General features: G+C 36.3%; 1 protein-coding gene across 23 annotated transcripts in view; it reads left to right on the forward strand.

Moving 5' to 3' along the window:
* Positions 1–15,489, forward strand: part of RIMS2 (regulating synaptic membrane exocytosis 2) — a 421,007-nt gene that overhangs the window by 96,819 nt on the left and 308,699 nt on the right. For all 23 annotated transcript variants that reach the window (XM_071738118.1, XM_071738119.1, XM_071738124.1 and 20 more), the window contains one exon: positions 11,766–12,073. In XM_071738118.1, coding sequence (XP_071594219.1) covers positions 11,766–12,073 — 308 coding nt within the window. The remainder of the gene's footprint in view (positions 1–11,765; positions 12,074–15,489) is intronic.

A 15,489-nucleotide genomic window follows, 5' to 3' on the forward strand; every position in this document is an offset into this window, starting at 1 on the left:
TGACGTATTGAGGTTTTTTTATAACCATTAACTGTTGGTTCGTTGTTCTTTCCAGCTCTAGGAAAGTGAAACATAATGCTGTGTTCTTTATCATAGGATCATGCATGTCATACAGTTTTTGTAGTTAAGGGTTTGCTTATGCCACAAATCCTCAAAACAGGAGCTGTCTGCTGTGTACAGCAATTATTGGAGGCAGAGCATGCCACCAGGTACAAACTTCCACTTAACAACTAGAGAAGAAGGGGGTGGCTTTGTCACAGAGAAGTAGATCACTTTCTTCACTTTCAAAGGACTGAAATGTGGTTTAGGTCTGGTCCAGAATTGGAAATGAAAATGTGTTTATGTTCACATCCTGAGAAGATAAAAAATTCTTTCATAAAGAAACCATTGTATCAGGATTTAATATCAACAAAAGTGCCTGTTTAAACACTTTTTGTTGAAGCTTCAGAAACATTTAACCTGCTGCACTCAGTGTCTCCACAGACCTCTACTTCACTCAACATTGTAGTGTATGCTGAAAGATGAAGGGAGAATCAGAAGCCACATGGAAATTACAATAGTAAGATATGCTGGTTTATTAAGATAAGTTGATAAGAGCTTCCAGCTGTGTGCTGGAATTTAATAACTTCACAGCCTATTTGGAAAAGATTTCCTAACAAATTACATAATCTTTGTTAAGCAAACTGCATGTAATTTCTAAGGCACAGACATAGTTTCCAGGATATACTTCTAGAAGGATGATTATTGTGAGGAGAACTTCAAATCCTGGTACAATGTTTGTCAGAACTGAATTATCTTTATAATTAGGTAATATTCATTGAAAAGTCTGCTAGTTGTTAGCTGCAGACTGAAATCATAGCATGGACACTTTTTTAAAGAGAGATTACTAGCTTATTAAGTTATTGGTGTTCTTCAAGACACTTAGTCCATGACTTGTTTACTGTTTTTATTAATTCTGTATTCTCACAGTAAGAATTTTGAAGGATGTGAAGGACTTAAAGAATGATACATAAAGAATGTATTGTTCTGCTTTATACTGTCAGTTCACATACTCATTGTGCTTTGTCTCCTTTTCTCTCTTTCCCCAGAAGAGGGAAGAATACAAAAGAACAATAAAGTAGGAAGTGGTCATTAAGCTGTAGACAAATTCTCTGGGATAAATGTGAAGTAGTATGTAATAGAAGGCAATAATTCTTACTAATAACACTTTCAAAACTAATTTATACCAGCAGTGAAGGGGAAGCATTCACCTCACTACCTCAAGTGGCTGCTAAGGTAGCAGAAGGACTTTGCATGTGTGGATTTTGTAGGTATTTTACAAGAAGAAATAATTACGTAAATACAGAGAGTTGTCAGTATACTTAAAGTAGAAATGTAGGAAATTAAGAAGATGTGTTTCCTTAAGAAAAAAAAAAAAAGGGGGGGGGGGGGATCATTTGACACTGGAATTAAAAAAAAAATAGCTTTATTTCAATGTACACAACTTCCTTTATCCTTTCACAAAACACTGTTCTGTCCAGCAGTAATATATACCTATGTTGTGACATTATGCCTGTTTCTTTTCTACTCTTATTCTTCTTTTCTAATTTGAAGTTCATTAAGCTGACATAGTGACTTTCATGTAAAATAGGTTTTTCTAATCTTACACTTTCTTACTGTTCTGTAGGGTCAACTGTGGCTGCATCTCATGTGGGCTTAAGATGTGTATCTGTTTTGCATGCAGCCTGGTGCAGTTTTTCAGCCTGGATACCTGTGTAGCTGGTTGGGGGAGGTGATTGTCCCATCCCACACTGCACTGATGCAGTCCCACCTTGAGCAGTGTTTGCTTTCTGAATGCCTCGGTGCATGAGGATACCAAACTGTTAGAGGATGTCCAGAGGAGGGAGGCCAACGTGGTGCAAGGTCTCAAGGGCAAGAATTGTGAGGAATGGCTGAGGTCAGTTGTCTTGTTCAGCTTGGAGAAGAGAAGGCTGAGGGGTGGCCTCATTGCAGTCTGCAACTTCCTCCCAAGGGGCAGAGGAAAGGGTGATGCTGAGCTCCCTTCTGATGAGCAGTGATAGGACACGAGGAAATGGAACGGAGCTCCATAAGAGGAAGTTTAGATTGGATGTTAGGAAAAGGTTCTTTGCTGAGAGGGTTGTTGGTCACTGGAATAGGCTCCCTAGGGGAGCGGTCATGGCACTGTTAGGGTTCAGGGAGTGTCCAGAAAAAGTTCTTATTCGTATGGCTTATTTTTGGTTAGTCCTGCAAGGAGCAAGTAGTTGGACTTGATGGCCTTATGGATCCATTTCAGGCCAAATATTCTATATGTTGTATTTTCATCTGAACTTTGCAGCTTGCGCTGAGAGCTGTGCTGCTGTGACTACTTTGTTACAGTCTAGGCAGCAAGTTTTTTTTTTAATTAAAGAATCTTTATGTGGGATTCAGCACAGCAGTAACTGCATATAAGCATCTCAATTTTTCTATTACCATTTTGTTACATTCCATTACAGTTGGATCTTTCATTTTTCTCAGACAATTTCAGTAATGAGTGATGAGGCACATGATGGGAGGTAGTTTAGTTCTTTTGACTTTAATTTAATAGCATCTGCATACAGACCCCAGGCTTATTGTGGTCCTGTCACATTTTCTCCCTTTTCAGCCTCTTCTTGATGCTGGTGTTTTGTCTTGTAGTACTAAATAACCTGTGAACAGACAGAGCCATTCATCCTCAGGCAGTTTACAAGTGTTAACTAATGGGTATGCTCAGCACCTCTGTGCTCTAGATCATTTGTTATTTTTATTAGGTGGCTTCTTAATGAAGCTGTGACATTAATACAGAACACAGAGGCATAAATAATATATAATTGAGACTTCCAAGTAATAAAAGTCTCAAAATAAAATCACTGCACATCATTTTTACCAGTTCCTTTGAACGTAAAATTCTTTGATATAAAACATCTTGGGATGTTTGGGTGATTTCTATTCTGTGCCAAATCTGGTGGAATACAGTACTTATTTTGCCTAAATTATTAAAAAATATTTATGAAAATAATAAAATGCAATAATATTTTCTCAAATAAAACCTACTATTTTCAGATATCTTTAATTTGTTATAAAATGTTAGTATCAATCACTTTGCTTCAGATCTGTTGAAAATTAGTAATTCTATTTATCTTACCTTACTCTAGCCATAGCTAGCTATTTGTCATTTTTTACCAAGAATTAACCTTTCCTTCATCAGAGATGCAAACTTGCTCTAAAACAGTCTCCACAGAGAGAATTAATTTTTGAGGATTTAAGAGAACAAATAGGCAAACCCAGTTGGATTGAGGAATTCAAGGAACTCTCTTGTGTGCAGGGATGGCAAGGGATTACTAGAGTGTAACAATTAGCTGTAACTTCTTTGCAGAAGATTAAATGATACAAGACCACCTACAAATTAGTGTTTAAACTGAAACAATGAGGATTAACTGAGAAATTGCATAGAAAGGCAAGCTGTAAGTGACTTCATAGCTGAGTTCCTCCAACATCAGTACTGGGGAAGATCTTCAATATTTTCACCAGTGTCCTTGGCATAGAGAACAAAAATGCTGTAACTGAAGAGATTGGTGACAAAGTTGAATACTTACCAGTATAGGGGAGCAACAGGTTTCTGTATAATAAAGACTCAGCTGATCTTGTGAACTCTAGTAGTAAATATGAGTATTAAATAACACTAAGTATAAAATCAATAATTTAAGAACTACTGGGAATTTCTACTCCTAACAACAGGCCAGGGACTCCTTTGTGGCTCAGTCCTGCTCATCCACCCTCCCTGAATTCTGATTTCTGTATCAGGGCACCTGTATTCTAGTTGCTCATCAGAAGCAGTTCTTGCTCCACGCTGTTTTCCTACACTGTGTGTTGGCATTGTCTGGGAGATGCTGGTTAGAAAAGGCTTAACTGTGCCAAGAAGCATAAGAATTACCAGGCAATTGTGGGCCAGCACCTGGCCTGTGACATGATTATTTGTTGCTAATATAGGCATAGCCTGAAAGAGCAAAAACTATTTGGTCTTGAAAACTGGAAGCAAAGAGGCTGTGATTGGTCTCTACATAAACATCAGGCAGCAAACACTGTGGAGAGAAAGGAGATATTTACACTAAATGACACTGTTACAAGAATAAAGAGAAATAAACTACCTAGGAATGAATAAGCACTGGAAATTAAAAGGCATCGTTTCCATTGTAGCTGTAGTATGTAGAAAAGCATTTTGACAGATTTTGGCCTCGTTATTTCTAGTTAATTTTAAGATGGAACTTATGCAAGTTCCAAGACTAAAGGAACACTTAGTGGAACTGTATTGCACCATGTTTATTTATGGCAGGTTTATTTCATGCCAAAACCCACAGCACTTGTTTAATGAGCCCTCATGGCCCTGTGGAGTACTGTGTGGGCTTACAAGCTGTTTTTGAAGCAGTGCTGCAGTATTTGCTGAGATGTAAAACTCACCAATCTCTACTATGTCCAGATCACGCATGGTTTCTCATCAGTAATTTCCTCAATACAAGTCTTTACATCATAAAAACTCTTGAAGTATGGTCAGCATGGCACTATGCAGGACTTCTGTGCTATTTCCATTGTCATTGATTGAAGCACTTTGGACTGGACAGAGCTGATTTGTGCCTGTGCTACAATGAAAAACCTAATAAGTTCATTTACAGATCTTGAAGAATATAATTTATATGTGAGAGGCTTCTTTGTATACAGTATCCTTTAGGAAGGATGTGCTCTGGCTTTTATTAACCCACCTAGATTACTGTTCCAGCTATCTATTTCTGTTCCTACTGTGTATGTGGAGGCCTTTTCCACATTTTTTGAATGTAAGTAATCTGTTTTCCTAGTTAAATGTTTTATTTACTAATTGTACTGTTGAGGAAAAATGTATGATCAAAGTTGCTAGTAGATGGCTTAGAGATAATAAAAAAAATCAATACAAGAGAGATGCACTTGGACTTGTCCTAATGGACAGAGATGCACTGTCCTTTAGGATGATAATTAAGGCATTAATACAAAAGACTGAGTATATGTTTTTAAAAATTGTAGTGACTTCTGATATTTTCCTCATGCTCAAAAGATAGAATCATGTAAACTATATACTGTATCAAATGCATGCACAATATACTTATATTACTTTTCATATGTAATATAACCATGTAGTACAAATGTGTAGCATAGTCACCCTCTGAGTATACAGATTTTTTTTGTACAAATACACATATGCTTTAAAGCATACATAAAAATGTTAGACTCATACCAGATCGTGAGGTTTCTCACTTTTGTTAAGTGTCATGGAAATCTTTTTGTTATTTAATACAGTTTTGGGAGATGGGTATCCATGTGTTATTACAGAGATAGGGCTAACAAACTTTACAGCAGTTTTGGCATTTGGTTATGCAGATTATAACTTTTATCACTTACGTGAAAGAGAAAGCACCATAGCACAGACTAGTGGCATAGCAAAATACTGAAAAAATGGGTAGTCTTTTGTAAAGTCTTACAACAGTCACAAATTCAGATATTATCTTTGCTCCTGTAATGTACTTTGTTAATTAAATGCATTAATTTTCCAGTGGAAAGGATGTGACATGAAGGGTGAAAGTATCCCACAGGTAGAGTTGAATGAACAGAGTAGAATGGATGAATGCTGAGATATAACCTATGTCAGGGATAGTGGAATAGCATAGTGCAACATAACATAGCACAGCATAGAATAGAATAGAATAGAAGAATAATTTCAGTCTGAGAGACTTACAGTGATCATTTAGTCCAACTCTATGATCAATTCAGGGCTGACCAAAAGTCATTGTCCAAATGCCTCTTAAACACTGTCAGGCCTGGAACATTGAGCACCTCTCTAGGAAGCCTGTTACAGTGTTCAACCACTCTCTCCATAAAGAAATCCTTCCTAATGTATGGTCTAAGCCTCCCTAACCTACAATCTCTTGAACTTAGGAGAAGCAACCATGCAATGTCAATAAAGTTATTAAATTTTTTTGAGGCTATAAAATATTGCAGGCTCATTTTGCTTTAGAAAAAAAGGATTAAAATTGATTGATACAAAAATAAAATTGAAACCATCTTTAAGGAATATTTCACAGTACTGTAACCACTACAAATTATTGTTCTCAGTTGCAACAGAATAAACTCAGATTTCTTCTGCTGACTTTCAAACAGTTTTTGGGGATTTATTAGTTACCAAAATGCAGATGCAAATGATCATTCCATTTGGAAGGGATGTGGGATTTACATAGTTCAGTCTCCTGCTCAGAGTAGGATTGACACTGAAAAAGCAAAGGGAGAAACTTTTTAGTTTGAAAATAGAATAGATTATTGGGAAGAAAACATCAGGAAAAGAAACACAAGATGTCTTTGAAAAAAGGTAGAAACTGGTGATGGATGAGGCCTCATGTTTACATGATGATGACTTGTCTGTACAGTCAGAGCAGCAGAATGAATTGGAAAAGTTTGTGCTTGATTAAAAATATATTCAGACTCTGCTGTTTGCAGTGTATGAGGACAAAGCAGGTATGGGTTATTTCATTCACCCCATAATAATGAATTTATGCCTTTAAAATAGATCTTAGTACATTACAAAAGATGTCTCAGCAATCTGGACCTGAACCTCTAGAATGACATCTCTGTAGATGAGCCCTGATCCTTCAGTCATTGGAAAAGCATCTGTGTTTTCCAGAAATGACTGTTGGCTAGAGATAGCACATGAGATGTATAAATCTTACAGAGTTGTAAGCAGTTGCTTCCATTAAAAAGGAGCATCCAAATAAAAAAAAAAAAAATTAAAGGAAGCATGTGATAGAAAGAAATACAAATTTTTTCTCTGTGATAATGGAAATCAGTACTCGTAGCTGTTACTGAGAATACAGATTTCAGACAGGTGGGAAGCTCATTATTGTTTTTTAGAGCAAACATGAGCCTTTTATTTTTGGTGGCATGTAGAACCAAATAGGTAGGGTTTAATATTTTAGCAATCTTAAAGAAGTCTTATAATTCAAAGAGCTTTGAACTCAGTACTAAACATTTTACTTAGAATCATAGAATCATAGAATAGGCTGGGTTGGAAGGGACCTCAGAGATCATCGAGTCCAACCCTTGAACAACTACTGCCACAGTCACTAGACCATGGCACTGAGTGCCATATCGAGTCACTTTTTAAATGTCTCCAGAGACGAAGAGTCAACCACCTCCCCAGGCAGCCCGTTCCAATGTCTGATCACCCTTTCCGTGAAAAAATTCTTTCTAATATCCAATCTGAACTTCCCCCGGCACAATTTAAGACCATGCCCTCTTGTCTTACTGAGAGTTGCCTGGGAAAAGAGACCAACCCCAACTTCTGACAGGGGCACTGATGCTGTTTTTCTGGAAAACTTAGGGTGATTTTAATGTTTTCAGAAACAAGCCAATAACCAGAATAGCAATGCAATCTCAGTTTCTGGGGTGACAATTTTAAAAGTGATCCTTGTAGTCCCGAAACAGAAGATCCACTTCTGGGATTGTGGGATTGTTTGGAAATGCTATTATATTTCAAATAAGCAACATGGGGAGAGATTAGCAGAAATGAGGACTAGGGGCAGGGAAAATACCATAAGGCTCTAATTGTAGGGGCTACATTAGCCAAAGATGCATAGATTTGCTATATAATTGTAAGTTTGACTGTATGGAGGAAGCTGTCTCATGTTACTGAGAGCCAATGCTGATTTGGAGGTGCCTATTCCAAGTCATCTTAGTGGCTAATGAAGAGATGGAGTACTCCGACTTCTTTCTTAGTACAGGGTGGCTTCACACATTGCACTGCTCCATGATGTAGTTATTTTGCATGTGTGACAGACTGAAAAATAAAAAAGGGCCTAACTGTTTGTATAGCAGTAAATGTAATTAATTATCTTGATGCTAGACCCATTTCCTACTCTTCCTTTTTTTCTCCCCCTTTCTTTCAATGCTCTATTGTTAACTTATGTAATGCTTAATGATTTGTATCTTACAAAATATAGGAGGACAAAGAAATAATATACATATGAATTTAATACAAGAGAAATTTACTGAAGAACACTAGAAGCAAACAAAACAGTTGATATAATGCAAATACTTTAGGTGCTTCTGCCAAGCAGATGAACTCTACAATATTTAGTAAAACCATTATAATGAACCTTCCTGTCCTATGGAATTTTGCACCGCTGCACATCTGTAAATCAAAGTAATGTTCTGAAAGCTGATGGGGATTTGGTGTAGTTATTCCCTAGATTGTAGTGTGTAAGCTATCAGACTCAGGCTTATATATAATCAAATATACTGTGCCTTTTAATCTATCTTAAATAATTTTTCCTTTCTGTTCTTACAAGTTAGTGTTAGGCCATCTATAATTATACTTAGGGGAACAGTGAATGGTGTTTTTTAAGGTAGCTGTCTTTCCACATAATTTATCTGAAAATATTAAAATTACTGTCATACTGTATCCTTTGTATTACATTAGATATTTTCTGCCTTAAAATGTCTGAAGATGAAATTTATTTATACATATATTTTCCATTTGATTGTATTGAAAGTGTTGTGTGAAATGTATTTAAAAGAATTCAATCAAATAGAAAACTTGTTTTATTAATTCTGTCTGATGTGTAGATCTGAAATGTCTGATTTATTGAAGGTTTTGCAGAATTTGCTTTTTTGTGGCTTATATAGTAAAAACTTTTAATAATATATGGTGAAAGTTTTGGGATGTGCTAGCTGAAGTGCAAGCATATTATGAACAATTTTGTAAAACACTGTAAAACCCAAAATGAGTTAGAACTTGTTTGTTCCAGGTATAGAATTAAGCTCCTTGACTGGAAAGTACATGGAAGGTTTGAGTTAAATCTGTCTAATCCAGGTTTGGAATACTACTTTGCAGTTTTTTATATATATATTTTTTAAAATATAAATTAAGATTTAGCGTTATCAGGCTAGATATGATTTGTGTAGTTATTTTCACACCATATAGGATAAATTTATTTGAAAAGAGCTTCAGCAGTTCTTATCCTAGGCACTAGGTGGTGTTTCAGCCTTTTGTACCGAAATGTGTATCTCAATACTGTGCCACTAGCTCTTTATAGTGCTAATACTAATTAGAGATATTAGAGAGCAGATTTTTCTCCATTTTTTCAGTTTAGAAATTGTCAGTGTTCCCATGTTGAGAACTGGGACCCACAAAGAGCAACACTGATGTTTGTGTACAAAGCATGTTCTCGACTGTTGAACTTCTCTGTGTGGTGATCAGGAGATTTGAAAATGGGTGTAGTAGGACATGTGGCTACTTTACAATGAAGATGCTTGATGTAATTACTTTTTAATTACTGTTTTAGAAGAGAAGTTTTTGTGGTCACTCTTTAAAGATTTATCAAAATACATATTTTAAGCACATAATCCATTCAGGTAGTCTCCCCTTTTCCTTCTCCTTTTCTGCTTTGGTGCTGTCACAGGCAAATGAAATGCTCTGTCCTGGTAGGGATTTGGTGGGGAAAGAGCTTCTCTTTGTGTGTGTGGGCTGCTGAGGGCTTTGTTGCAGGTATCTGTGGGCACAAGAAGAATTTCTTTTGAGGAATAGGCCACCTTCCTGTATGTCCTCCTATGACACTATTTTACAAGTATGCCTGTCATTTAATTCAAAGGTCTGCACTGTAAATTGCCAGTAATTTTTATTACTTCTACATGCTATGATATAATAATAAAATCAATCTAGCCCAGTTCTGATTGAGGGCTTGAATTTCAGTGCTCACTGAAAGCACTTGAATTTCTGTGTTTGTGCAACAGCTGACATTCTGCTCATTGTGTGTGATCAGTTGAAGCTAAAATTGAAACTACTTGGCTTAACACTATGGAAGTCTGTCTTTAAAAGTACATACAAAATAAGGCTTTATCAATAGTATTAGCTATAAATATTATGAAACACTCTTAGAGATGCAGAAGAAAATCTGAAAAGTACATAAATATATGCATTTTTCATGCTGTGTGCCTGATTCTTTTTTCAATATGAAATAACTTAAGTAAATGTTTCTTTTAAAAATCATTTTCTTTCATGAGGTGCTTTCAGTTTAAGTGCTCAGATTGCTTCCTGCAGGTCTGACCCAATTGCTTTGGTACTCTGTAAGAAATGTTGCACATTGGAAAAAGTTGGACCCAGTAGAGCCTGGGAGATAATATGATATCTTCCTTGAAGGGCCACTGATAGTGAAAAACAGCTACCAAGCTGTAGAAGTTGAAGTAACATATGTTGATATAGTAGAAAGGAACAACAAAAACGGGCATAGCATCAGGGTTTGATCAAACTTTTATCATAAAATATTTGCTTGTTTCTTGTGCATCTCACAGCACTGCATTGCTGTGTTCTGATATACATCGTCATCTCCCTGGCTTGGCAGGAGCTGAGATTTATGTTGAAACAGATCACTAGATTTGTGTGTCACAGGGAAGACATTAGGTCAGGAGTTAGACATCAGATCTTCCTGATTCTACTTTCAGAGAAAGACTTATTAAATCATAGTCAGTCAGAAGGACCTCTCATTTTTTTGGGTACAAGAGAATAATATTGGTCATCCTGGAATGCATTGTCCTGGGACAAAATGTGTCTCTCATGCAAATACCTAGTTGCTCAAGTTTTTTTTAAGTGATATCTAGTTTCTGTGACATTTTAATGTCTACTAATAGAAGGAAAAACAGCACACAAAAACTCCTCTGGGGGATTTTATCTTATAGTCACTCAAGTTGTCATATATATGTATACTTAATTGTTTCAGATCTTGTCCTTTCATTGGGCTGACACCTATATGGAATGTTTAAAATGTCTTTCAGCTGTGTACAAACCAAGTAGACTTATTAAAGGCTTTTAATTGTTATTGATTAAAGAGGACAAAAATACTCCTGTCTTTTGTGCTGGAATTTCAGTCTGGAGCTTTCATGTACTTTCTAACTTAATTAGCAAAGTCACAACAGACCTGTTCTTAAATTTGTATTTCAATGATGTGGGCCTGAAGCATACAGAGAATTAACCTTTGTTCTCAGGATGTCTGGCCTACTTCAGACAGCAAGCTGCTGCTCAGGGAGTCTCCTTTTTACCCTCGGTGCTTTGATATTCTGTTCTGTCTTGTTGAAATAAGCAGACATGAGTTCTCGTAGTTAGAGTATCAGCACTATCAGAAGTTAATAAGGAAGTTTACCAGGATGGGGCAGATTGCTGCCCTTTAAATGGGCAAGTGATGCCTCCTTTTCCTGCCCTAACCTGGCAGTCTACGATTGAGGCAGACAGTGAGTTTAACATCCATGTTGCAGTCTATTTGAAGCTTTCATCAATACTATACAATTGTAGCCTTAATTTTCAAATATTACATCTAATGCCATTGCAATATCAATATGTAGATCCTTTTCAATTATATTGCTACTTTCTGCTGTGGCTTCCTCTTGTATTTCAAATGACGAAGCAAAAGTAGAAATATTGAAAAGTAGAAAAGTATTTTTGTGGGGTTTTTTCTTGGTGTTTTGTTTTGTTTTGTTTTGTTTTTTTAAAACCATTTTCTCCAAGGTTGGACAGACCTTTTTTTGGTGTGCCATGACTAAATTAATAGTAATTCGAATAGAAAGAACTAAAATGGAGTTCTTTCTACCTTTGGAAATGGCAGCAATCAGTTGATATATGCTTGAAAACTTTGTATGCAGTGTTTACAAACTAATGGATTTTCCATTTAAATATGTCTGAACAGGTAATGTGGGTATGTAACTTGTGCCGAAAACAACAAGAAATCCTCACAAAATCAGGAGCCTGGTTTTATAACAGTGGATCAAATGCACCACAGCAGCCTGACCAGGAAGGTATTAGAGCTCAGCGGAACGAGGAAGCACCTCAAGAGAAAAAAGCAAAGCTGCAGGAGCATTCACAATACCAAGGACCACCAATTGACATATCCACACAAGCTTTGGACAAAAGCAGATCTCAAGGGCTCACAAGACAAGACTCAATTAAGAATGGGTCGGGAGTAAAGCATCAAGTAGCAAGTGACACTACAGACAGGTAAGAAAGTATTTAATTTTTATATTGGTGAGAACTGCTGAATGTATGCTATAAATTTTAATTTGTCTTCTGAAGTTTTATCTTATTTTTGTTCTGTAGCCTATGGGGTAAATACTGGGCTTTTTGAAATAATCCTAAGTAGCAGTACCTGTGGAGTCTCTTATTATTTAGATAATCATGGATTATGTGTGTTCTTCATTCCTTTTCATTAAAAACATTGAAAATTACAGTTCCAGTGGGACAGAGCTTGTCTGTGTGCATTCAACTTTGTCATCTTATTTTCATTGAGCTGCACTGAATGTTACCAGATTTCTTTTGTGGCCACTGACTTTATAGCAGAATTTTACTAATCCAAAATAGGGTTCAGAAGGGCAGGTAGATGGAAGATGGTGGCTATTCAGATTACTGACTTAAAACATCTGGTAGTACTTGCAGTTTACCCTACCAAAGATCATAAAAACTTCGTATGACGACCTGAGTCTTTTCATCTCGGTTTCTTGCTGTTAGTTTTTGTCGTTAGTGTAAACCACCTTCTTCATTGGTGTATCTCAGTTTTAATTGGCATTGGTTGAAACCATGGCTGTTTCAGCACTAATGGAGTAAGACACAGATTAGCCAGAGAGTGGAGCTGGAACTTCCCTGACCTTTTCTTGATATGGTTGTACTAAAAAGCACCAAAGCAAGGCTCTCACTGCAGCTGCAGCTACATTTCAGTGAGGCACTGAAACAAAAACTGTTTCATTGAAAAATTAATTTCTTTCTAAGAAAGAGCAGACCAGAACTTTAAATATGATGGGAAGAGAAAGAAGTGTTTCCATAAAAACGAAACCCTCTCTCTCCTCAGAGACCTCCACCTTCCTTGGAATTTGGCAGTCAGATTATAGTATAATCTGGCAGTTTTTCTCTGCAGTCCAGCTATGACTATCACAGTAATTGTTTGAGCTTGAAACAAGTGAGACAGCTATAATATCTTTTATGGCTAATATAATTAAAACTGTTTTCCTTTTCCCTCACCTTTTGCATGCCACCATATTTTACTTGCTATTTTTGGTATTATTTGGGAACAAAACGAACAGAATTAATCAAACCGTTTTTGTTTAACCTATGCTGCCTGCTGCCCTTTGATCTGATTTCAGCTGGTGGGTTCAGTATTCAGTGGCTCTGAGTGCTCTTTAGCACTACATATTCCCCCTCTAGTATTGTTCTACAACAATACTGTGTACAATAATTGTTCTACAATAATATTGTATCAACCATTAGTGTAGCAGTCTCATTTGCAACCAATAGATTCCAATCTTTTCAGACAGTCAGACAGGTACTCATCTACAGATCAGGATCTACAGGATCTACAGATATTGTAGATCTTTGACTGATCTAAAATTTGTTTCCTTAAATAAATCTGGGATGATTTTGGATTACACATTCTCTAGGGATCTTTGTCTTATATTGGATCCATTACAGAAGAAAAGGGAAGTAAAAAACTATTCAGGAGCAAGTTATACCACCAGCAGAACAGTTTTCCATTATTAGATTTTTTTCTACTTCATATTTAATATTATTTATAATCTGACTTCTGTGCTTTTACTACTTTCTGTGTAGTGAACCTGTGCAGAAGGCAAAGGCAGCAGACATGATGTGGGATTGCTTTTGGTATTTGTCCATCTTATATTTGACATTTTTTGAGGTGAGACTAGAATGTTTTGTGTCGCATACAGATTTTATGCTTATGGCAGTTGAGAAGTAACCATATGTAGTGGTTTTTATCAACTTAAGCTTCTGAGCAGAGTAGGATGTTGATGTAGAATAACACTAGACTCCCTGAAAACTACCGAATGATGGGAATCAAGGAAATGCAAAATATTACTCTATGTAATCCAGACTCAGAAGCACTGTTCTGAGGGCTGCTGTGCACAGATGGTAGATTCAGGGCTGTAGGTAGGCACCGTGTTTCTTTGATTTGTACTGTCCAATTTCACATTAATTATGGATGTTATTTTATTTTGATCGAAAACATCACTGTACTTTGTTGTTCCCAAGACCTAGGCTACTCACCATTTAATACGCTATGTTTTCTTTCTAGCAGCAAAATTACTTGAATAAGCAGAATCTTTTTTCAGTCATTTTGTAGCAGGCAGGCAGCTTTGGAAATTATTGATTTCTTTGTTCCAAAGCCTAAGCCAAAGCAAATGTTTATAATGTCCTCGTCAAATGTGTACAAAATCCCAACAATAAAAGCTGCGGAAGAGGCAATCTTAATGCTGTTAAAAAGCTTTTTTATGTTTTGTTCTATTTGCCTGCATTGTTAGATCTTTTGGTGGTGTTGCCATACTTGTAACATCCTGCTCTTGGCAGGATCCATTCTAAAGCCATTTCAGTAATTTTCAACATATTAATTCCACAGCTTTTTCAGCTGTGAATTATTGAGACATTCTAGAGGTGTTGCTTCTAGATATGTGGCATTTCACAATGCTTTTTAAGCAATAGTATACATCTTCCAGCACATAACCATTTCTAATCAAATGTCTCTCTAAAGTGATGTTATGTAGTCCAGAAAGATGTAAATGAAGATGTAAATGGTTTTGTGTGAATCAAAAATGCTTTCCAAAATTTGAAAATGTTAACTCTGAATTCACGATAGATGTATTTGTCATGCATTCTATTAATCTAAGAAAAGATCTCCTCAAGGATATTTTTCATGAGATATGATGAAAAAAAAAAAAGAAAAAAGAAAAAAAACCCAAACAAAAAAGTTAAAATATTGTGAGAAAGCTTGTTTTCATGTTTCATGAGTCAATTTATTATTGCTGCAACTATGAGAGGGTTAGCCATGTCAAAAGAAGAGAACTGATTCATGGTATCTGTAAATATCATGATTTGAAGCAAGAGTAATGACTAAAGCTGCCTGAATCTTTTTTACATTAACTGTAAAGGTATGAGATTAAATCATAAAAAACAGAATAAAACCAACAAATTGACAGAGCGAGCAGCTGTGGAGTTGCACAACAGCAGTATTTATTTTCCAGGCCAGCAGACACAGATAAAATATATCCTCCTTCCCTCTTCCTCCCTTGTCCTTTCAAAGATAATTGTAAATTTTGGGGGTTTGTTTTCTATCATGCCTTTCACCTCAGGAAAAAAGAGAGGATTTTAATGGTGGATTCCTAAAGCTGTAATGGATTTGAGGGATGTGTTTTATTCAGAGTAAGAACTGCAAACGGGACTGTTGAGGCTACGTGGGTCTGAAAATGCAGGTTTTGTGCATATATTCTTTATGGAATGTACGTGTGTATTTTCCATTAAAAAAGTTTTATCTAGTGCCTTAGCAATGGCAGTAGAATGAGAGTGGTCCCCTGTGTCCCTTTGCTTCCGTTCTTGGAAGGAGTGCCAGTATGAGCTGGCAGCGTAGGCTCTGTCTT

The sequence above is a fragment of the Heliangelus exortis genome, chromosome 2, assembly GCF_036169615.1.
Source record: "Heliangelus exortis chromosome 2, bHelExo1.hap1, whole genome shotgun sequence".
Lineage (NCBI taxonomy): Eukaryota > Metazoa > Chordata > Aves > Apodiformes > Trochilidae > Heliangelus > Heliangelus exortis.